Source organism: Tachypleus tridentatus, chromosome 7 (assembly GCF_004210375.1).
Source record: "Tachypleus tridentatus isolate NWPU-2018 chromosome 7, ASM421037v1, whole genome shotgun sequence".
Classification (NCBI taxonomy): domain Eukaryota; kingdom Metazoa; phylum Arthropoda; class Merostomata; order Xiphosura; family Limulidae; genus Tachypleus; species Tachypleus tridentatus.
In genome coordinates, this window is record NC_134831.1 from 60,617,600 (window position 1) to 60,644,089 (window position 26,490).

The following is a 26,490-nucleotide window of genomic DNA, read 5'->3' on the forward strand; positions in this document are numbered from 1 at the left end:
TATGTACTCTTACTTCTGAGTGAGTGATATTTCTTTATCTTACTACAGGATATATTATATTCTTCCCACTTGTAAAATATACTTTATATTTATTTGCCTACCTTCCAAATGTGACACTTCACTGTTTTTGGCATTGTTTTCTGAAGAGATTATAGAAAATATAATAGTGTACATGAATTATATGTATATGTATTATATGTATATGTATTATATATAATATAATAATGTATATGTATTATATATAATATAATAGTGTATATGTATTATATGTATATGTATTATATATAATATAATAGATATGTATATATGTATATGTATTATATGTGTATGTATTATATATAATATAATAGTGTATATGTATTATATGTGTATGTATTATATATAATATAATAGTGTATATACGAGAGTGGAAATTTATAATATCTGTAAATACTAGCAACCGATGTTCTTTTTCTTTCCTCAATATCAATAGGTATACTGCCAATCATTATGTTGTTTTTCCAGTTTCAAACTGTATATCAATCAGTAGGTATACTACTTTATTTCTAAACTAGTAACCTGAGTCAAAAATGTCTGTGGAAGCTTCATTTTGTTCGATAGTTTTTGGAACTGAGTTTATCATTTCTTTCCGTTGTCGAACTTTTCGAGCCTTTTCCTCTTGAGCTTTAGATTTTTCTTGAAGTTCACGCAAATACTTTTCTCTGAAATTGTAAAGTATAATAATGAAAAGTTGTACAGTAAAGAACACGGCAAGAAATCCACAAAACTGGAATTTATATTTAGTTTATTTCAGTAATTACCGAGAATATTTCTTTTGTAGTTTTCTTTCTCAATTTTCTTGTACTTAGAAACTACAAAATATACTTATTACGTAGTGATCTTGCGAACAGGAAAAACGATAAAAGTTTATATCTTATTAAACAGTCAATAAACAGTGGTAACATTGGTGTGAAATAACAGACAAGACTTTGAATTAAACCCTTAAGGCTCAAAAGTACCGTAGTGGTACCCAGCGTTAAGTTTACAGACTTACAATGCAAGTTACCAATCAAGTGTTAGATAAAAACAAAAAAATCGAGATTTGAGAGAAATACATAATACAAAAGTCTTATCAATATGTCAAAATTTAAATGTGTATGTGTTTCCATATAGCAGAGCCACATCGGGTTATCTGTTGTGTCCACCGAAAGGAATCGAGCTCCTGATTTTAATGTTATAAATCCGTAGTCTCACTTTTAAATGGAATATGAGTAACAAATCAATATCGATGGTTTATGAAGTTAAAAAATGCAACCAGATAAAAATACCACAGGGTTCAGTGTCCCAGCTATATAACACTCTCACTCGATTCCGGTGGCTTAGTAGCAAACTTGATCTTGGCGGTTGACACAGCTCAGATATCTCATTGTGCTTAAAAAACAAATGAATCCAGTTCGTACCAATTAACGATTAATTGTGCAACTCATTTGAATAATAATTAAATTCAGTTATATATGTATATACTTATACTGATATTTCATTTGTTATTATTTTCACTGCCAACTGTCTCCTTGCGTGAATCAAGTGATCTGAAGTCATGTAAAAAAGTAAGATATTGTTAAGGCTTCCAACTGGTTCTACAAGATTGGATTTTATTTGATTTATTGATAAAATATCCTTGAATGTATGTTTCCTCTTTTATTATTTTTTTTGCTCATTTTTCGTTAATCCTTTTATTTTGAAACTGTCAAACATTTCTTACAATCCTGTTTCAGCTTACAAATTATGCAACTTAGGGTATTTATTGCAAACACATGTTGATATTTTCTTTTAAGAGAATTAGTTACATTTTCAGTAAAAATTCAAGTTAGCACGGTCTAATAGTTAACGTTTGAGAATGAGGATCGAAGAATCCGTTGTTCACATCCTGTTACCACCGAGTGAGTCAGGGGTAAGTTTAAGGACTACAAAACTGAAATCTGGGTTCCATTTCCTCGTGACTTACTGATTCTAACTAGTCTAGATTGTGAAACTTACCTTGTAAATCAGATCTTATGAAGCTGTTTTTAAAATTATTTTAAAGTATAATACATGGCATTTAAATTTAACGCTTAATATGTATGTTCTTTTTGCTGTGAAATTTATATTTGGATTGTTTTTTTTATTAAAACAAGAGGAAACATGAATAAATTTAGCAACTTATAAACACGTTTTAAACACAAAGACATTGCTCAATTTTGACACAACAACTCAATTTACCTATATATTTATAGTTTTCTCAAATTTACAGTTTAATAGAAGAGGGAGGACATTCACTTGTGTGAAGCGATATATTAGACAAAGAAAATGATGGAAATATATAAGGGAGAGTTAGTGTCTTCATCTTGTGGGAAGTTTAAAATTCTGAAAAATAAAACTAGAAATAGGCTTTGAATCTCTGTTACACAGATAACGGTTAAACACTGTTTACACCCTGGCAGCTCGGCATGGCCAGGTGGTGAAGGAACTCGACTCATAATTCGAGGGTCAAAGGTTTAAATCTCCGTCACACACCAAACATGCTCACCCTTTCAGCCGTGGGTGCATTATAATGTGATGGTCAATTCTACTATTCGTTGGTAAAAGAGTAGTTCAAGACTTGGCGGTGGGTAGTAATGACTAGCTGCCCTCCCTCCAGTCTTACGCTGTTAACTTAGAGACGGCTAGCGCAGATAGCCCTCATGTAGCTTTGCGCGAAATTCAAAACTAAACAAACAAGAAATACACCCTGGATCCGTACACAGCTAAATAATGTCTACGTCTGAAAGTGATTATGTGTTATATCACACAAAAGTTGAAGATAATCCTGCTGTAACATTAAAAGTTCTAGTTAATTAAGAGCGATAAAAACTAATATATTAAATGTTTGATATTCATTCATTTTATTTTCTCACAGTTGTTTTCCTACAAGTTGGTCTCTTATTAATAGTAACAGTTACAAAAAACGACGTTTACTGGCACAATAATAAGTAAAATTATTTAATAAAACTTACAGTCAACTAGTTTCGGTAAACATAATATCACTGTAGCATTTGGCCCTCATGAAAGCCAATAATCTATCAGTTTAAAATTACGGATGGCTATATGCATATAGCCTCATCTGTAGCTTAGAGTACAAATTCTAAAACAAACAATCATCCTCCCTACACAAGCATATTTCATGGAAGTGAAACATTTTATGTATATAACAATTAACAACGATGCTCCGAAATGTCAGTGGTTTTGATACTATTCTTTGTTTGTTGTTTTTCTTTAATATTTCTCATTGAAAGATTATATTACCAATCATTTTTACGTGATCTTTTCAGCTTCACACCAACTGTATTTCTGTTCTACTTATAAAGAGGATCGGTTATATCACCTAAATTTGTGCTTTGTCCTTGTCTTGGAATGTTTGATTGTTTGTTTTGAATTTTCGCGCAAAGCTACACGAGGGCTATCCGTACTAAACATCCCTAAATTAGCAGTGTAGGACTAAAGGGAAGACAACTAGTCATCACCACCCACTATCAACTCTTGGGCTACTTTTTTACCAACGAATAGTGGGATTGGACGTCACTTTATAACGCCTCCACGGCTGAAAGCGCGAGCATGTTTGATGTGACGAGGATTTAAACCCATAACCATCAGATTACGAGTCGAGCGCCCTATCCACCTTACCATGCCGGGCTGCTCTGAGTTTCATGTGTGCAGGTGTTGATGTTATAAAAAACTCATTTTTTCTTGTACACTACTACGTATAATTATAGTGTTTCAGTAAAATCACTTTTACACACCATCATACTGAATGGAAGTTCGAGCACTTATACAAGTGATAATAAAATAAAATAAAAGATTAAAACCACTGGTCAATATTCATGTTATGAAAAAGAAATTCTCACATATTTTCAACTTTTGTTGAAACATAATCATGAACATATGATGATTTTTAAGTTCTTGCTTATTCTGTTAAAAATGTGAGTGATTAATGTGTCATGCTGAGAATTCAAAGTTCCAGAATTCTAGTCTTAACATGTCTCTAAACATGTTCTTTACATTCAGCTGTGAAGGAATCATAACCATGTTAGTAGTGAAAGTTAATGACGGAGATGACAAACTTAGACTTTATTGGAAGTATATAAATTAACCTGATGAAACCTTGTCTATGTTTATGCTTTCTTAGCTCTTTATGTAACTATGGTAGTCGGATAGGTTTAGTCATGTAGGTTTGTGGGTTTTACTGATCTGGCTAATTACCCTCCTCTAGTTAAGAGTTCTTAATTAAGACTGTGACGTGACAGTTTAGTCCATCAATCTCGTAAGACAGTGGTTCCCAACCGTTTTTATGCCCCGCACCCATAAAAAAATTTAATATGTTCTCGCACCCCTCACAGTAATTATTTATTTAAGAATAAAGGTGAAGGAGGCCAAAACAAATTTTTATAATTAGTTTTTAATGATATATAAACAAAAACGAAACGTTTGGAAAATAAAAAAATAAACCCTACATGGCCTAAAAAAAATAAATTTTCATCCATGCATGAAATGAAATTTCTTTGAATTTGAAATGTTCAAATGTTCATAAGTCAATTTAAATTTAATGACTCTTTTGTTCCTGTTTATTTCTTACGAGTTTTTCAAAGCGTGGCACTTTGTTGCTGATAGTAATTCGCAAGTCTGCCTGTGCACCCAAGCGATTTCTAGATTTTGTCTTGATTGACAAAAGGGCACAAAATCCAAACTCGCATAAGCATATCGTCGCGAATGGGATGAGCACATTTAGTGCTTTTGCACAAAGTCTTGGAAACATGTCCATTGACGAACACCAATACTGTTCCAAAGTTTTGCTTCCAAACTGCATTTCAAGAACTCGATTTGTGCGCAGTTTAATAAGATCTTCCTTCAGTTCTTCATCATCCCAGTAATCTATTGATTATGGAGTGGAGTGATGGAAAACTTGAAAGATTCCCTCTTTTAACTCGTCGACACCAAAGATGTAACTTTTCTTTGAAAGCATTTAACTTTTCGCAGCATTTCAATATGTTTATGTTTTTCCCTTGAAAAGATACACTCAGGTCATTCATACGAGTGAAAATATCACTCAAATAGGCTAGCATTTGGTTGAATTCTTGTGATTCTATTTCTCCGGGCAAATCATAGTCACGTTCCTTCAGAAAAGTTTTGACTTCTTCTCGCAGTTTAAAGAAGCGCGTTAAAGCTCTCCCACGTACAGCCAGCGGACTTCTGTGTGGAAAAGCAAAACTGAATGCTCACTTCCAAAATCTTCACTTAAAGAGGCGGTGGTTCAGAGCGTGACCCCTAATCCAGTTGACTGTCTTCACAGAAGTGTCAAGGACCTTCTTCAACTTTGAGGGCAATGTTTTTAATGTCAAAGCATGTCGATGAAGAAAACGGTGAGTACCTTGCAAGTGCGGAATCTCTTGTTTCATCAGTGCAAAAAATCCTGATTTATTTCATTGCATAGCAGGGGTACCGTCAGTACACACAGAACCAATAATTTGGATATCTAAATCATATTTCGCAAAGAAATCCTTCACATACTGGAAGACATTTTCCCTTTTGTGGCTGTTTTCAGATCTTCACAGAACAGGAAATCTTCCATTATGGCACCATCATGAACATACCTCACTATTGCGATCAGCTGACTGCAATTTGCAAAATCAGTTGTTTCGTCCAATTAGAGAGAGGTTTTCAAGGGACTAGCCCTGATATCTGCGATAACGTGGTCCAAAATGTCCGAACTCAAATCACTAATTCGGTTTTGAATAACATTATTTGATAACGGCACTAATTTAAGCTTGTTTGAGGCTTCTTTTCCCAGAACAATTGTTGCCATTTCTAATGCACACGGTTTTATCACATCTTCTGCAATTGTATGAGGCATATTTGATTTGGCTACTTTATACGCCACGTGGTATGAAGCCATCAGCGATGGTTTGTCAGCAGATATAAAACCTAATTTTGGAAGGGTTGCTTGAGAATCAAAGTGGGCCCTTCTACCTTTCAACGATTCAACATCATGGCCTGCAACAGCTGCTCCACCATGCCGGTTGTTGAAGTGTTCCTGCAGCTTAAATGGCTTCAAATTTGCGTTTGAAAAAACAGCCTCACAAAGCATGCACTGGAGTTCTTGCAGATCCTCAGTTGTTCCGATACAAGTGAATCCAAACTTCACATAATCATCATTCCATTTCCTTTTATTTGACATAATGAAGTTTTTTTGCACAAACACAGAATCAACAATGCACTGACTACCATAGCATCACATTCTAGAACATTCTCTAATATACGTCACATGACGTCATCGATTAATTCTGGATGCTTCGGGAAGTTTCTCGAGTCACCATCACGTGAATACATAACATAGATAAATAATAGACACTTTAAGACGGCGTTCACGAACGTAACCTAATTAGTTGTGCAGAGTATTTAGGTCACGTTTACGTTTCGTGTGTTGTTTGTTTACAGTTGTACATTATGATTTCGGTTTGTGCCGGTAACGGTAGAAACGAGAGTTTAACGTAACAAGGTGAAAAGCTATGTCTGTAACAAGAAAAATAAGAAATAAAATCGAACAATTTTTGAATATATAAAACAGTACCCTTAATATAAACAAAAAAAAAACTGAAATGTTATCTAGTACCTCCTGGAACGCTGTCTCGCACCCCTGGTTGGGAACCACTGTCGTAAGATGACGCTCAGGTCGAAATGGTTAAATATCTTTAACCAACGTTTTTAAAGAAGCCTTTCCTACGCATTATTATAGAGAACTTTTTGCCGCTGGTTTCTTTGAGGAAGCTATTATTCTGTTTTACGTTATTTGCTTTAGAAAGACATCATTTATTTTACCCAGTCCTATTACTCATTAGGCAGTTTGTTGGCATTATTTGTATTAACCACTGAAGTTAATATAATATAATGTTTAGGGACAATAAGGGACCTGTTGGTCCATCTTGACTGCCCCATTCTCTAAACTGAGCTGTCATAAATAAATAAAAAAAATCTTAAGCCGATACTTTTCATACTCTTAATCTCACTTAAATTTACTACCTCCATTAGCAACTAGTTTTGTTAGAGAGCTTTCTATACCTTATATTTTGTTTTTCTCAACAACTGGTCTCGTGGTTTTCTGTATATTCTATGAAAAATTTTCCGACTTTTGTTAAGAAGATATCTTAGCGTATTTAACGTTATGTTTTTAAATAATGTATCATGTATTTTACGTTTTTGCTCTAGCAAATAACTCACAATTATTTAATACTTTATCATCGCTGCAATGCAGAACATTTATGACAACCAAATTAAATGCAAAAAGGTATTCTTGTAATAGTTACAAAACATGTATATGTTTACTAAATGAATCTTATATAACTTGAAGTGGCCCGTGTTTTGTTTTTTTTCTATTCGTGAATTTCTAAACCTAGGTTTTATTTTCTGCACCTCTTATTTGAGCCATTGTAGTTTTCAAGTGTGGTATGATAATAACAGCGAAAATTAAACCAAAAGCGCTGGCGTAGCGTCACTGATCTCTTGATACAACTATATAAACACACTAAAATAGATTATACGCATGGTGTGGCTGGGCTGAGTCATCCAAAAAGATAGATTATTTTTATAGTATGTCTGGAGTGTGAAAATATGTATAAACAAACCAAATATGTTATTTGTATATTTTATCTGAAATATGATAGAAATGTAGAAACACACCAAATTATCTGTATAGTATGGCTAGGGATGTGAAGAAAAACTACAGAAATACACCAAGGTAAGTTATTTGTATCGTGTGGCTAGTGGTGTGAAAAAGCTATACAAACATACCAAGATTAGTTATTTAAATAGTGTGAATATGGATGTGAAAAATAAAACAAAAAATACCAAGATAACTTATTTGTATAGTGTGACTAGAGGTGTGAAAAACTAAACAAACATATCAAAAATTATTTATTTGTACAGTATGGTCATGGATAAATAAAAAATATATAAACTCACCAAAATAACTTATTTGAATAGTGTGAATAAGTGTGTGAAAAAACTGTAGAAACATACTAAGATAAGCATAGTATGTCTAAAATGTTACAAGATTATAGAAACTGTGTAAATGAAGTCACTGACCTTCCCTTTATTACTGCTTCCATTTTTTCATCCTGTTTCTGTTTCTTTTCTTCCACTTGATGAGCAACAGCTGATGTTATTTCGTCAATCTTCTGTTGGGTCGTTAATTTTCTCAATCTTTCTTCTTCTTTTTGCTATCAAAAATAAATATTTATTAATTATATAAAAAATTAAATGAGACGATAGAGTTCGTAATAAAAATTTACAATGAAAATATTTAACTATAAATAAACCATTCCCCTATAACTTACATTTTTATAAGAAATAAACAGTCGATTCGACAAACTACTCAAATGATTTTTAATTTCTCATTTTGTTAGAGAGCCCAGAAATAATATTCTGACTTTAGAACATTGTGAACATTAAAATGGAAGTACAAATAAATGAAGACAAATAAACGTCTGCTTAAATGTGGTTCACATAACATGTGCTAACGTCTAAATACAGTTTAAACTTTTGTTCTTTCTTTAACGTATATTATAATAATATCACTTTCAATAAAATAGAATTAGCAGATTGTAGCTGAGGTGTAACAAAACTGTAGAGACACATCGCAATTAAATTGTTTGTAAAATATGAAAGCTGTAAAGACACATCGCAATTGAATTGTTTGTAAGATATGAAAGCTGTAGAGACACATCGCAATTAAATTGTTTGTAAAATAAGAAAGCTGTAGAGACACATCGCAATTAAATTGTTTGTAAAATGTGAAAGCTGTAGAGACACATCGCAATTAAATTGTTTGTAAAATGTGAAAGATGTAGAGACACATCAAGATAGATTATCTGTATAGTGTGGATAATGTATGATAAAGTTATGGAGTCCTACTAAAATTATACTTTTAATAGTGTGGTTAATGTACGACGAAACTATAACAATACATGAAGGTAAATTACTCTAAATGTGTAAACAATAGACATACGAGAAACTAGATTATTTGCACAGTGCTATATCAAAGTAAAAGATTTGTATAGTATAGCTAGGATGTGATAAAACTATAAAGAACTTTTAAAATACATTGGTTTTGTTGTTCTTTGTTTTGTATAGTAAGGCTGGGATATCACAATAGTTGTATTATAGACTAGTTTGTTTTATACATGAAGAATGATGGCACGAAATTCTTTAGGCCGTAATATCAGTGTTCCAAAATTACACTAATATTTTTTTAAATCGTTTTGTAAAGTTAATTTAAGAACTGGTAACACGTTTAATTTAAGAAACAACTGCTATCGCATGAACAGTGAAGTGATTAGTGTGATGATGGGACAGAATTTCGGATCTACAAGAATGAAGACAGAGTGATGACAAGTTATGTGTATCGGTTTGTTTGTTTACTGCTATACAAAAAGCTACACAAGATGGTATCTGTGCCCTATATTTAGCATAATAAGCCCTCAGACTTACTGCTGAGTTACCTTGGAACAGACGTAAATAATAGAGTTAAGGCAAAATATATGATATACAGTACTCTAAATGAAATGAGTACAAGTTGTTTATAAAGTAGCGATATATTACAATTTTGAATTAATAGAATTGTAGACTTTGTAAGGCTTAGGGTGTGTATCGAGAAGAAAGGGCAGAACTTAAAACTACAAGGTTGTAAAGAGGTGGAGATAATTTAGTAATCTCAGTTACTACATTTGGTTTATTCTTCCACAGAAAGCTACATTGTGTTTACACGATTCTATATGCAAATTATCAAATCTGTGACAACCACATATGATATAAAGTTGCGGTGTAATAGCACGCATCAGAACTACATTATAACAATTCTTGGAGTAAGACTGAGGATTTAAAACTTCCGATAATTTCCATTTACGTAATAACATTGGAAAACAAAAAAATATAGATCAAATTAGGACACCAAGATCATCCAGAAAACAAGCCTATAACAACTTGTATCACAGCTGTAGTAAACAAAGTGGAGAGCCTTGTTAAAGATGAGAATCCGCGAATAAAAAGGTAAGTGGTAAGGCCATCAACATTCAGGTAACAGTACGCAAAATAGCTGAGAAGAATATCGTCTGGAAAGAGTTCCACATGGCATGGACTCGTCAAGATAAGACTTCTTTCTATTAATACCTCCAATTCAACAGTTGTATACAAAAAGCAGCTGGAAAATGAACAGATATTCATCCTATTTCATACGAAATCATGTTGGTCAAGTTGCCTGACGCAGCATCTATGAATCAGATTCTTGAAATAGACGCTGAAAATCCGTCCTCCTCCTACATTATACGGATTATGGAAAGCACTCAGAAATCTGTGATGTGCTTTAGACATCAGAGCTTTACGATGGAACTTTTTGCAATTGAAACTACATTCAAAGATTATTGTCAAGATGCACGATCATCAAAATAGAACACAAACTGACGAAGCGACATGGGTAGTAATGTCGTGGTGAGACTTCAAAACTGTTTTGGTACAACGTATTCATCCTCCAGGCAATGAACGTCTGATAAATGTTATACAAGCTTAGGTGTATTGAAAATTAAATACAACATAAGATTGTCACCTAATGTCCATTTTCCCACAGTGTGAACTTGTGAATAGCTCTATACTTTGCTCTTCAGGTATTTATTTAAAAAAAGTAATTACCAAGCGAAGTTCAGTTCACTAACAATGTTTATCTACCTCGATAACATGGTGAGGTTGGATTGCATTGTGAGTGAGGCTTTGAGGATGTTAGAAATGTGTAAACAGAGCTAAAGAATTTTGTATTATTTTTCTATTATCTCCAAACGTACAAACGAAGAACTACTTTACCTAATGTATTAGAAAGCACTAACACTGCTTAGCAAATATTAATTAATGATGTCACCCGGGAGATACTAAGCAAAATGATAGTCAGAGGCTGTTGCGTCTTTTCGTTCATCGATCAATAACTGGATGCAATGAAATATACTGACTCACAATGAAAGTACAACTGAGAATATGGATTATAAAGCTTGTTATTTTCTTCCCTGTATTTGGTGACTCGGCCATGGCCAGATGGTTTGGGCGCTTTACTCTCACTCTGAGGGTCGCGGGTTCAGTTCTCCATCCCTCCAAATGTACTAGCAGTTTAAGCCATGAGAATGTCATAATGTGACAGTCAATCCCACTATTCGTTGGGAAAAGAGTAACCCAAGAGTTAGCGATGGGCGATGATGACTAGTTGCCTTCCTTCTAACCTTTCACTGCTAAATTAGGAATAGCTAGCGCAGGTTGCCCTCCTTTAGTTTTGCGCGTGCACCCCAGTGGAACAGCGGTGTGTCTGCGGACTCACATCGCTAAAAACTGGGTTTTGATGCTCGTAGTGGGTGGGAAGAGCACAGATAGCCCTTTCTGTAGCTTTGGGCTTAATTATAAACAAACAAAAGCTTTCGCGAAATTCAAACCAAACCAAAACAATTTCATGTATTTGCATCAATAGCATGTCCTGTTAAAATAATTCGCATTTTATTTACAAAGTTTGCAAAGTAGAATCGGCTGTTGTTGTCGTCTTCGCGTACTAAAAACTATTTGAAACATAGTTTTTAAGACGGCTTTAGGCATTAAAAGCACAAAAATTTAAGCTTTACAAATAGCCAGTATAGATACTGTTTCAAGTATGACATTTTCTTGTTGCTCAACCTTTATGAACGAAAACCATATTTTAGAACAAATAAAATGCTGTTGGCATGTTAACGGACCATTTAAAAGCAAAGTGGGTGTTTGAAAATATTAGAGGTCATACTGAGATGACTCGTTTCTGAATAATATAAAGAAACCGTGATGTGTCAGTTAGCGACTAATTTAAACGTCTTTCATCAGTTGATACAAGTAGGTAAATGTCGTATAGCAGTGTTTCACCGAAAGCTCAATTTTCTTTTAACATTTCATAGGTTTGCACCTACAGGTTCGTGTATTATTTTGTGATTATCATTTTTATTACCATTAGGAAATGCGGTACGATTATCAAGTTTGAAAGTTACTGTTGTTTTTTTGTATGTGGTTTGTAAAACTGTTTGTAAGGTAGAGAAGGGAAAACATCTCAGTGAATGTGAAGTAGCAGAAGATTAGAACTGAAAATGAATTACTCTTTATGAAGAGTTTTCTCTTGATTTTATTCTTAAACAAAGTCCAAAGGCCAAGACATTATATTAAATATGTCGACATTGATCGATAGTCTGAGTGTTGGTGAAGTTTGTTTGACATTTATTTTGGAGTATTTTTAAATAACTAGTGTTGCAAAGTTCGACGAAGAATTAATGGCGTTCAGAACATGAAATGGCAAATTCTTGATACAAAGTGCACTAAAATTTTAATAAAAAGAGACATTTCTTGACGAACAGTGAGATTATGTGGGTGATTTTCGAACAGTTTACTTTTTTACACTTTGGACTGAACAGAACAACTAATATAACGGGTGACTGGTTTACAAGTTATTAATTCGTACCTCAGACAATGACGCGTGAAACTTCGACTGAAAGAACTGACGTACGAAACGTTTAATGTGTATCAATGCTCTCATATATGTATAAATACTTATATATTGATATTTTTATGATACTCATGCAACGTATCAAAGACGGTTTGGAAAATGATCCCCATAAACAAAATCAATCTATAAAAGATATCTTGAACCTCTCCGTTCGTCCTCTATCGATAACAGTCGATACTCCGAAATAAAGAAAATGTTTAGAAATCTTTCATGTATTACCTATCATATTACTGAAGTGATATTATAGAATTTGTGTTATTTATTAGCCTGAAGACGAAAATTAAAATGTGTTCGACTGTTTATGAAACAAGCTCTGCTCCTTACCTTTTTCCTCTCATTTGCTTTTTCTAGTTTTTCGTTTATCTCATCAGTAGTAAGATCTTTACGTTTACTTCTCTGCCTGTCCCGATTCTGTAGTTTCATAGGGGGTAGACGGCGAACCATCGGACTATTAGCCGGCTTTCTAGCTTCTTCTTCGGACACTATGTCAAATCTAGTTAGTTAAATAAAACTAAAGTATCTTCATTTAAATACTAAAACAAGAAAAGTATTTTACGGGAAACTGAATTTTGCCAAAACAAAGTCTAAACAAAACATCCATAAGTCCAAACTTTATAGATCTCAGCAGAATATTTCTTCTCACAATTATGTAAAGTTAAGTTAGTCTTACAAACCGATGAATTTTTTTTTACTGTTAACATGTGAAAGTTTTTATTTGAACTATTGTTTAACGATACCTAATTCCTCCTGCTGCTCTGGACTCGGTTTTTAGAACCAGACCTTCTTCGCGCAACTTCTCCAGTATCGCTTCGTTTTCCATTTTGTCACGTTCTTTAAAATTCAGCTTCTTAGGGCATGCTTTTCCTTCCACGATCAACTCTAAACATTATATATTTTTTTATTTTGAAAAGAAATGATAACTTTTAAAACATCAAAAATTAATTAATTAACCATTTTTTGTACAGATTTGTCTATTATATTAACACATTAGTTACAATATGTTACCTCTGTTTTTTCATAATTGAACAAGTCGCCTGCTTTAAAAGACAACTCATATCCTCGATATCAGTGATGCTTGTATATATACGTTCACATCTTTGAAGTATTTCAATAAAACGAAATTACTTTTGCGTGGATAAAGCCAAATAAATTGAGATGTCTTTTTGTTTTTACACGCATATTTATTTTTATGAACAAAGCCCCTGAAAGACATATTTATAATTGTTTCTAGGATATATCTAAACATATTACTTTGCCTATATTAAATATGGAAAATTACAACACAACTTACGTAACAGTTAACGTATGGAATCCAAAGCCTTAAACTTTGTTAAATTTAGTTGATATATGAGCAGGTGTTATATAACAGACTTGTTTAACTTATTGTAAATGAATAAAGAAATATGGTTAATATTTATAGTTCTAGTACAGTAGAAATGTTTGTCATTTCTAACGGAAAGCCTACTATTTATTATTTACTCTCGTTCTAAGATCACAATACATAAGGATGAAGAATTAAAATGTGATTAATTCATTTTAACGATAATGAGCAAAGTAGCAATGGTTTACTCTCTGGTATCGAACTATCAACATTATGACATCATAACTGTTTATCTGGTATCGAACTATCAGCATTATGACATCATAACTGTTTATCTGGTATCGAACTATCGGCATTATGACATCATAACTGTTTACCTGGTATCGAACTATAATTTCAACATTAGACATCATGACTGTTTATCTGGTATCAAACTATAATTTCAACACTATGACATCACGGCTGCCTATCATGACAAGACGGCAACACGTCCGTAATGATAAAATCTAGAACTACGACTTTGTTATCTTTGATGACATTACTCCCTGGTCCCAGACATTCTTAATGATTATAAATTTGACGCTAGAAACTTGAATACAGCTAAATATACATATACAAATTTGGAAGTTTATTGTTAAGATGTATTAGTTCGTGTCATAGTATTAGAAGATAAATTTGTTCTATGTATAATATACAAAGTCATGAAGTCTCCATCTATAAGCATTTCCTCTTTAGTGCTGTTATATGTACTGGTAGTAAACGCGCATGAGCGTAGAATTTTTCTCTACTAATTTGGCTTCAAAAGTCTGAAAAGCCCCTGACTCTTATTCCTTTAATGTGGCTCTGATTGAGAAGCTGGTTGTATTATCCAACTGTTTGATAACTGTGTGAACTGGATTAACTTGTTTATTTAAGAAGATGTCAACATAGTACTTATTAATAGATTAAAAATGATTATCAATAATATGACATTTATCACGATACAATGAACAGAAAACATTAATGGAAAATGTAATACAGTTTTATAGGAAATGTTTTAAAACAAGTAAAAATCTCGTAAATAGTTTTCGACTTGAGAAAAAAAAAAGACTGCAATTTCGATATCCAACTGAAAGCTGAGTCATGAGTTCACGTACCTTGAGACACACAAAAAAAAATATATTTGAATATGTAAGAAACATATGTCGCACATACACATTAAAATAATACATATATATATTAATGGTTTCTTAGTAACCGTCATCCAACGAAGACAAAAAGACGTTCATTTCATTGGACCAAACTCTGGCTTAGTAATAAAGCTTGAAACAAAGGAAACCTAGATAACTTGTCGAAATACTTCTGCAGATGTTCTTTTAGCTGGTTTTTATCTTTCGTGACTTGAAATGTCAAAAATGCCAATAAAAGTGACGCCATAGTTCCGCCATCTTGAAAGGCCACGAGTCAACAGAAACATCAAAGCTTATAATACAAACTTCACATGAATGGTTTATATTTCAGGCTTTCTTTATGTAATATTATAAAAGCTTTAATAATATTGGTAATAAACAACCTTGTAACATTAAATTTATTATTTTGATTGTTTGTTTGTTTATTTTTGAATTTCGCACAAAGCTACTCGAGGACTATCCGTGCTAGCCCTCCTTAATTTAGCAGTGTAAGACAAGAGGGAAGCCAGCTATTCATCATCACCAACAATCAACTCTTGAGCTACTTTTTTACCAACGAATAGTGGGATTGATCGTGACATTATAATGCCCACACGGCTGAAAGGGCGAGCTTGTTTGGCGCGACGGGGATGCGAACCCGCTACCCTCAGATTACGAGTCGCACGCCTTAACACGCTTGGCCATGCCGGGCCTATTATTTTTATTATTTAATCAGACACTCAACGGTTAGCATTACAGCCTCTTCAGGAAGGTTTTATTAAAACAAAAACTGTGATTGACACTACGAAACTTCAGTTCGTTTAATTTATTTTACACTCCAATGTACAGTAAAAAATAAATAATGAGTGTTTTGGAACTGTTTGTTACGATGCTCATATAATTAAGCATAGAACAAGCAAATAACTTATAACAGAAACAAAGAATACAGTAGAATACTAGCACGTCCACTGGTGGGTCAGCGGTCAATTTGTAGGCTCATAGTGATAAAATTGGAGGTTTGAATCTCTGCAGTGGATATCTGTTAACGAGTTTATGCAACTTGTACACTGTAGATAGGTGTTTTAATTTTAGGCCTTGTGTCTGTGTGTGTGTGTGTGTGTGTGTGTGTTTCCTTATAGCAAAGCCACATGGGGCTATCTGCTGAGCCCACCGCGGAAAATCGAACTCCTGATTTTAGCGTTGTAAATCCCTAGACTTACCACTGTACTAGCGGGGAGCTTTTTAGGCATACGCTTGGAGATATCCATGTTTGTGTTAAAGTAATATTGTGCTCTTTATGTGATTATTGTGATTTCTAACGAATAAGCTGTTAATTATAAAACTTACCGAGTTCTATATGTTGTTAATTTAAAGTAACATTGTACACTCTATACAATTATTTTAATACACATTCAATAAGTAAACAACTTACCAAGATTCTGAACAGGTGTGAATTCTCTCTCTACTGCTTTAACTTTCTCTAAAGTAGAGTGTTCGGTGATGACAAAAGCATATTCGTCATCTAATTCAAATACTCCAGAGTCGCAACTGACGGAACTGTGCCAAGACTTGAAGGAAAAGTTTGAAATTCGGCTGTCTAGGGAAGCCTGATTTGTTAAAGATAATTCATCATTAATATTTTGAGCTCAACGCAGACAAAAGAGAATAATTCAACTGAGAATTTAAAAAAATGAGTAGGAATAAGTCGTAATTATTAGTAAAATGTTAGTACAAACTAAAAATAAAATAAATATTTAAAACTCAAACCTTCAATGTGTGTGTCTTCTTCCAGCACAGCCACACGGGACTATCTACTGTGTCCATCAAAGGAATCAAACACCTGATTTTAACATTGTAAATCCGAGGGATTTGAATGCTTCAAAAACAGAAGTCCTGATATACATACAAAAGTACTATTGTATTTGGTATAAACAAGCGATTACCACCACATACAACTACTATCTGAAGAAGATGTTTAGTCATGATATACAAGCTGTTTACAAAGACAAAAATTTAATTATGAAATCATATTCATGCACTATGATACTGCGTACATTTACTAATAAGTTAGAAAACTACCTAAGCAAAGATGCTGTTCCAAAATACGGAATCGTCTTTCGATTTGCCAACACAAATAACATTATGTAACACAAATTTTGTTCCTGGACAGTATGTGTTATTTCTTAATTACTTATGTTGTAAAAGTACAGAAAATGACCATTATTACCTTCAAAATTTGCTTTTGTAACCTGGATAATGGGCAAATTTGCACATTTTTGTTTACGTAAGATCTGAATAAAACAATATATGAATCAAGATTTCCATGTACAGTTATAGAAGAAAAGCCAAAAATATTTTACTCGTGAAATAAAAGGTGGTCAAAATGTAGTTGTCTCATAAAAAGTTCTTAACGATAATAAAGGAAGATAGCGAAATTATGTTAATCAACAAATTATTTTAACTTGATATACAACTCGCAATACGAATAGTTGAGAATTGGCTTCAAGATAGACTTTAACCATGGGGTAAAAGGTCAAAGTATGACTGACGTAAAGATATAATCATTAGCAAAAAAGAGTGGTCAAGCATAGTCCAGCTTTCCAAGAAACAAAAATAAAGAATTGCTGTTGTTTAACTAATAATATAAACTCCATGCAGACTATTAATGATAAACTACCTGAGGAACGCTACTAAATCAGTAAGGAAAATGTTGACATATGATTGGTCAAAAAGACCTAAATCGTGAAGGAAACGGTCATTGTTAGTCAAGGTAAATCAAACAATCTTAGTCCTCTAAACAATATGAAACCTTTTTAATTGTTAAATAGAAGGGTTAAGTTTAGCTATTTCCAGAACTGAATTTTTCAACCTAGATAAAAATGTATGACTGTCTAGACCAAGCATCCAGATCAGAAGCCCAGTGATTCAGATACATCTATTCCTAATACTCAATAACAGACCAGAATGAAAAAAGTCGACCAGCAGCATCTACCATCACAGTTACTTTGCCCTACTCTTTGAACTGAGTAATGCACTTGAATGTCACTTTTATATCGTACATAAAGCTGAAAATTCGTAGTGTATTTAACAGCATCACGTCTCTAGCTCTGGACCCTTTGAGGCCAACAAGAGCTAACCACTACGCCGCGATCATACAACTGACTGTCTTTTGACGGAAAGATAATTTCAAAAAAAATCTTTTGACATATAATCTTTAATATTTGTTGCTATATTTTCTCGCCTAAACGGCTAGACCAGCTACCCATAAAATTTAGATATAGTTTTCTCTAATTTATTACTACTGACTAGAGGAAAGGCAATCAGTCACCCATAACTACGTCACTAGAACTTTGTTCGCCTTTGAACGGAATAACGCGACTAACTGTCACTCTTGCAATGTACTCATAGATGAAAGTGCAAAGCGTTTTCAAAAGCATCGAACACGAACCTTGGTTCTTCAGATACGGATCCCGACACGTTAATTTTAGGCCATGTCTGCCTTTTTTTTTTTTAACTACAGATATAAATCCTATTTCTGTTTTGAAAATATGTGTAATATTTGCCATTCACCACTACTTCCCACGTCCTTGAAATGGTAACGTGTATCTAAGTATTCCATCCAAATTGATGACAAAATAATAAATTTTCTAACAAAGGCCTTTCATTTCAACATTGTCAGCAACACGAGAGAAGAATTAACGTTAAAGGTCTAAAAGCAACTCTAAATTAGAACCAATCTAAGACTCCACTATTCTCTGAGCACAAGAACAGGCTCGTTATTCTAGGCAAAATCAGGGAAAACAGTGAAAGCTGATCAAAATTAATATTTTTTCAGTTTAATTATTTCCATTCAAGAGTAAAATTTGAGACAAAGAACTTGTTGCTTGGAGAAGCTTTCTTGGTTGTTTACGTGAAAATTTCCTCAAACTGTAAATACTGTATCTGCTTAACTTAACGTTTTTATGTTAATATATTGAAAGCCAGGATTTCGTTATTTTGTATAAGATTTGAGGCCCAGCATGGCCAAGCGTGTTAAGGCGTGCGACTCGTAATCCGAGGGTCGCGGGTTCGCGCCCACGTCGCGCTAAACATGCTCGCCCTCCCAGCCGTGGGGGTTTATAATGTGACGGTCAATCCCACTATGCGTTGGTAAAAGAGTAGCCCAAAAGTTGGCGGTGGGTGGTGATGACTAGCTGCCTTCCCTCTAGTCTTACACTGCAAAATTAGGGACGGCTAGCACAGATAGCCCTCGAGTAGCTTTGTGCGAAATTCCAAAACAACAACAACAACAACGTATAAGATTTGAATTTTAAAGAAACTAATTCCATCTATTTTTCCCGAGAATATCACAATAAAATAGCTGGTTACAATAAATGATTTGTGTTTCTATAACAACATCAATAACCTTTGATCAGTTGAGCTCAACCTTATGTACAAAGAGGTACAGCCTATACAGCCATTATGCTAACCCTAGCAATAACAACTCAATAATAGTGGAAAAAATTGTTCATTTCTGTTTTGAAATGGACATGTGATATTATTACTTCCAACAATGCTGAAGCAACAATTTCATAACGTAATGACTACAAGTGGTTAGTTACATATTCGTCTACTTCTATGTTTATATTACCTACCATGTAAAATAAAATTACTGATAGAACACTCGTTTTATATACATATGAATATATAAAATATGTTCAAGACTTTATTTTCAAGGTTAATGTTTTAGATTCCAGCCTGAAGTAGTCATTGCAAAAGTCGCCAAGTTGATTACAAAGAGATGTTTTTTAGACAACATTCTTTAACAACGTTAGAGAAATAAGTCACGAATCAATTCAGTTATTAACGTTCAAAATGATAGAACGCCACGATATGTAATTAATCCAAGGAAAGCTTTCATTCGATTACTTATTTGTCTTTCAATCTACTCAACAACCAAAATTTATTAATCAAAAATAAATAATTAAAACTTAATTGCATAATAATTTTTTTTTTTAAATCTGGGAGAAAAGAAGTTGTTTTTTTTAAAACTGAAAGAATTTTAAAACAGGTTATTCAAATATGTTTATCTGGCCAAGTCCACAACTTTCATACAACCCGAGCATTTATTTGAAGTGTAGATATTTTAAAAGACAAAGAAAATTATACATATTTTTATTGTCTATATATTTATCATTTGCTTCGAAGCTGAGTGTTAAGGCGTGCGACTCGTAATCTGAGGGTCTCGGGTTCGCATCCCCGTCACGCCAAACATGCTCGCCCTTTCAGCCGTGGGGGCATTATAATGTGACGGTCAATCCCACTATTCGTTGGTAAAAGAGTAGCCCAAGAGTTGGCGGAGGGTGGTGATGACTAGCTGCCTTTCCTCTAGTCTTACACTGCTAAATTAGGGACGGCTTGCACAGATAGCCCTCGAGTAGCTTTGTGCGAAATTCAAAAAACCAAAAACAAATCAAAGCTGAGACCTTGCATGACCAGGTGGTTAAGGTACTCGACTTCTAATCCGAAGTTTCGTATCCCCATCATACCAAACAAGGTCGCTATTTCAGCCGTGAAGGTGTTATAAAGTGACGATCAATTCCATTATTAGTTGATAAAAGAGTAGCCCAAGAGTTGATGGTGGGTGGTGATGACTAGCTGCCTTCCCTCTAGTCTGACGGTGCTAAAGTAGGGACGGCTAGCACAGATATCCCTCGAATAGCTTTGCACGAAATTCAAACCAAACCAATTCAAAGCTGATTAAATATATATATAGCACAAATCTACACAATAAACGTTTCTTTAGTTTACATGTTTATCTACTTGGTCAAAATGTGTATTCCCTCACTGAACAATGAAGCTAGCTTTCAGTAATTTTAAGTCTAATTATACCTTTCTATCAGCCTATTTATGCGTGTATGTAATATATCCAAAACGTTCGTGGTATTTTAACGTGCCTGAAATGTTAATGATAAAGTGAAGCCATTCATTACTTACGATAGTTCAAAATACTTACATCCCTTCATATCTTCTTTTAGTACCATTGAGAACTAACTGGATAGGAAATTTTATTAAAGGTATCGTACTAAAGTTTTTCAACATCAAGATATATTATTAGCATGTGAAGGTGAGTACAAATGAGACAATAATAAATGAAAAAAATAAATGTTAACATCTTCTTAAAACAAAACAAAAACCATAAAGACAAGCAGATTAAGTGGTCTAGTAAAGATGTTGTTTCTGCATGTTGAGCCACTTGATATATCAACTTCCTTTCTTTAAAAATGAGATAACTACATTACAGGGAATTTAGAAAGCTTACCTCAAGAGTGTTTGTTGTTTCGTTGTCACTCTCCGAGACGTATTCCTCCTCTGGAACGAGGATATGAGGGACCCATTTAGGAGCTAGCTGCCCCAAAAGAGTGCCCTCCAACTCCTCTTTTGTTTCGAGTGGAGTACTTTCTTCTATAACGTCGTACTGCCTTGTCTTGAGTTCGTCTGGATCATATGAAGTGAGTCGGGTATTAGGAGCTTGCTCGGCGACAAGCTGGTGTGTCACCGTGTCCCTACTCGGTGCACATCCCATAATTATACGATTGCTTCCACCTAATATTTGGGCCAAATTGGACTATTTCAGTATCGTGACTTTTAGTTGTTCCAATTCCAAGATATTACAACAAAAGACGGTTCACTGAAAAGAGCATTGTTTGTCATGTTCAGTTGTATCTGAGCATACCACTTTTCTTTGTCTTGACAGAGAGACTAGCATTACCCATAACGTCATGTTATCGACAAATGTTCTTACATGACAGTGATGAAAAAAAAGAAATTAACTCTGTTATAATGAATTTTATAAAACTAACTCGAAACTATATTATCTAAATTTTAGTGTCCTCAAGCATACTAAGCGCATCATTAACACGGTGGGCGTGGCTCATTTAGTATTTCTTATATTATCCTTTAGTTCCTTGTTGAAAGTTCTACAGACCTTATTTAACCGATGCAAGTACGTGTTCTCTGAGCAGATCAATGTATTTACCAATGTTCACCATAGTAACGTCTAAAGGATGTACAAACTCTGCTATAGCAACCAAATAAACACAGCAGCAGTATTTCTATTTCATAGAATTTAAAAACAAATGTATTAAAAGACGTGAATGGTAGATGTGAATAGTAAACCAACTATGAAATGATATAAGGTTTCTTATTCGATCTGTTTCTGTAACTGGTGCTTCTTCCATTTCTGTACTTACGTTTATAGAAAACAAAAGAAATAAAACAGCTGGATAAGAAATATAAATATTTTATTCACAAAAAAAAAATGAGCTTAGAATACCCTGAGAATTTCTGTCAAATATTGATTTTGTAAAAATGAAACATTTTTATTGAATATACTGAGACAAACCAACATGGCTGAACACTAGAACTGTTAAATGGGTAAATAGAATTTAGCTGTCATGGTGAAACATAACATGTACATATAGTACATACATGTACCAAAAGAGAGCTGTAGTTGAAATTATTTCAAATATAAGAATATAACATAATTCTCGAAGGTTGCACTAAGAACATTAATTTTTTAGAAAGGGCTAAATGTAAAACATTTTAGATTACGATAATTTTATGTTAAAGAAGATTTATGGAGTAACATCTATTAAAATAATACTCAACTTTGTGTGTCTGAAAATATGTATGCATACTTCATTTTAACAGTTATAAAATTATAATTTTATTTCTTGATAATATTATGTGTGGTAAAGCTAAGCCGTAACTAAACTAGCGTACATAAGTTACAATGTTAATCTATCTTTGTCCCTGAGTGACACAGCAGTATATCTGCAAGCTCACACCACTAGAAAGAGTGTCTCGATACACATGGTGGGCAGAGTACAGATAGCTTATTGTGTAGCTTTGTGCTTAATTCCAAACAGAATTATGGATGGCTAGCGTAGAAACTGTTGGCTAGCGTCAGTACTTATATTACAGTTCTTTTGGTATTATTCTAAATATACTGTATTTAAAGAAATACTGTTGCAATAAAGATAACTTTGGCCGCAGATGTTTTATGGATCTCTGCTAGTTTACAAAATATTTCTGAAAGAATAATTAGTTTCAAATGATAATAAATAAATAGGCACTTGGGATACAATTTATGTAATTTTCACACTAGTCTGAAAATGGTAAATCATATACACGTTTCAATAAATCAGAATTTAAATATATAAATTATAACGACTAGAATAACTTCTAAATCAGTCGTTTAAGAAAGACTAGAGTGAATACTTCTTTTGGACAGATTAAATAAGCGATAAAAGCAAAAATCAAATGAAATCATTATCATAAAAATCGGCATTTCGTGCCATTTATTTTAACTTTAGAACAAAAATTATACAAATAGAATAACTTTCGATAAAAATAATTACTACATTTAAAAAAAAGTAGGAAATCAAAACGAGGTTTTATATTAACTTGGTGTTCTTACAAACAATATATAAGAAAAAATATAATTGTTCTTTGACAAGTTGTTTAGGCAGAGTATTCATGATGAAACTGTAGAATGGACGGCAACTGCCTCTTGTAAAGATACAAGTGTAGAGGACGTTTTGAAAGTCTTTCGTCTACAAAGTTTCATCAAATATAATTGTTCTTTGACAGATTGTTTAGACAGAGTATTTATGATGAAACTGTGTAGAATGGACGGCAACTGCCTGTTGTGGAAACACAAGTGTAGAGGATGACGTTTCGAAAGTTTTCTGCCTTTCGTCAATAAAGTTACGTCAAAAATAATTGTTCTTTGGTAGATTGTTTAGGCAGAGTATTCATGATGAAACTTTGTAGATGAAAGACAGAAGGCTTTCGAAACGTCATCCTCTACACTTGTGTTTCCACAACAGGCAGTTGCCGTCCATTCTACAAAGTTTTCTAAATCACTGCTCAGGTACATTTTCATAACTGAAGTGAAAAAGTAAAAGTAAAGATTTATTTTTGTTTGTAATTAAGCATAAAGCTCCACAATGGACTGTCTGTACTCTGCTCACTACGAGTGTTGAAGCCCAGTTTCTAGTGGTAGAAGTCTACAGACATGCCTTCGTGTCACTGGGGGATCATCTATCATTGTATTAAGTGAAAAAATATTAAATGGATTAAAGAGCAATGAAATAAATGCTGTTATATTATCATTGAAAGAATAGATATTAATTCATATCTATTATTAGCAATTGCATTCTATGCTTTAAAATGGTAAAGATCTTAAGTCAAACTTTGCTTTCATTAATGCTTATTTTTTACTCTAATTAATGAAATTTAGAAACCTTTCGTCAGTCATGTCAACATATATTAACAATTTGCTGAACAGTAACTATCTGAACACGAATTACTTTAGTTTCTCAAATAAGTATATTATTTTTGTACTGACAATTATCATACTGCATGTTCTAGTATTTCCTAACACTATATCTCCCTTCTCTACAAGAAATACGCGGTCCTTATACCTTTTATAGACATAGTTATTTGTTTGTTTGTAGTTAAGCACAAAGCAACACAAAGGATTACCTTTACTCTGCCCACCGTGGGTACAGAAACATGGTTTCTAGCAGTATGAGTCCTCAGAAATGCCACTGTGCCACTAGGGGGTACACGTCGTTGTCCAAAAGCTTAAGCACAATTCTTTGAAAAATAGTCTGTTTCAAGCTGCATTTTTTTTTTCATTTCATGTACAAATATTCCATATAAATCTTGCTACGAGGTTTCGATTCCTATTGTTTCAAATTTTGCAGTCATGATCACACCACAGTTTCATCAAATTTAACTACTTAATAGTGTATTTTGAATTATTAAGGTAATAATATACAATTTCAGATTGTTTATGTTCCGTTATAATTTCGCTCAGGTATTGTAAAGTATCTTGTTTATTTGAATCTAAACTCAAAATCAGTTATATGTCTTATGCCCAATACAAGTATCGAAATCCATTTCTAGCGTTGTAAATCAGCAAACATACCGCTTGTCCACTGAGATCTTTATAAATTATCCAACGCTTGATTATATCATACAGTTTAATTAAGGTTACTATCTACATTAGTAGTTGTATTTATCATTACTGATATCAGATTATTCAGTAATTCAACATAAGTTACTTCTTTCTGCCTGCTTTTTAATTACACAAGTTTAATAAAAGCTGTAGCATTGGTCTCTCGGGTAACTAGCTTATACACGCTATTTACAGTAGGTTCTATGTCACAAAAGAGACTCAAGAACTTGAGCGTTTACTCCTGATTAAAGAAAGTCCACTTTCTAAAAGCGCTCGTTCAGTGAGTCTATATTAGGCCATTTACCCTTGATAAAAGAAAGTCCACTTTCCGGAAGCGCCTAGGTTAATGAGTTTCTTTTCCAATGTTAACTTTTTTCTGTTGTTCCCAACTCCTCACTATTGCAGTGCATTAATTAACTTAATTAAGGGTAGCATTAAGTAATTATTCCACATGTATCATCTACATAGAGTTTTTATTATTTGTTTTCTATGTATTTCTGTTACCGACTATATCGCTAAATAAAACCATATATCAAATATCTCTTATCTTTACTAAGAATAGAGGAATTCAACTAACACATCAATGGAGTTTAATCATTAAAACTTTTTATTTTTTGACTGTATGCTAAATTAACCGTACTAATTACTGGGTTACTTTTTAATTTTAACTTAGGTTTGAAGTCAATGATAAAGTTACAGATTCGATAATATACAAATCTGTTTTTATTGGCCATTTGCCGTTTATCAGGAGAATCATACAGAATCGACTATATTGGTGTTATATTTCTCTAAGATTTGTTTGTTTGGTTTGGTTTGAATTTCGTGCAAAGCTACGTGAGGACTATCTACGCTAGCCATCCATAATTTAGCAGTGAAAGACTAAAGGGAAGGCAGCTAGTCATCACCACCCACCGCCAACTCTTGGGCTACTCTTTCGCCAACGAATAGTGGGATTGACCCTCACGGCTGAAACGGCGAGCATGTTTGGTGGGTCGGGAAAGTGAACACTCGACCTGCAGACTACGAGTCGTGCGCCCTAACCAGATGGCCATGTCGGGTCATTTATCTAAGAAACCAGCTAGAGAAAATTGTTATAATTCTTTTGATAGGCGGATAGCGTGTGTTTCTTTACGAATTTTTCCAAACATTTTAACTTTTATTAGACTATGTTGTTAGATGTGCAATATAACAGACACGTGGCCGCTAATGTTGCGTATTCTATCATGTGTCAGTGAGCTTCTAAGTACCAAATGGCTGAAATATTGATGTGTTTCATAACTAGTAACCTGTTATATTTTTATTTGTAGTTAGTTTCCTTAAATTTGTACGGGACATATTTTTATCCCACATGCGGATAAGGTATCGTTCAGGATGCGCCGAACATAGACAAATTTTATTATTATCAAGTAACAGTTAA

The 26,490-nt window shown here is 33.5% G+C and overlaps 1 protein-coding gene across 1 annotated transcript; it reads right to left on the reverse strand.

Annotated features, from left to right (window-relative positions):
- Positions 1-313: 313 nt before the first annotated feature.
- On the reverse strand, positions 314-22,019 carry LOC143258005 (uncharacterized). The gene is made up of 6 exons (XM_076517048.1): positions 21,366-22,019; positions 16,497-16,671; positions 13,333-13,474; positions 12,920-13,088; positions 8,131-8,264; positions 314-701 (listed from the first exon to the last, which is right to left on the reverse strand). Exons 1-6 carry the CDS (start codon positions 21,627-21,629, stop codon positions 551-553), a joined length of 1,035 nt encoding a protein of 344 aa, XP_076373163.1. The 5' UTR covers positions 21,630-22,019; the 3' UTR covers positions 314-550.
- Positions 22,020-26,490: the final 4,471 nt, after the last annotated feature.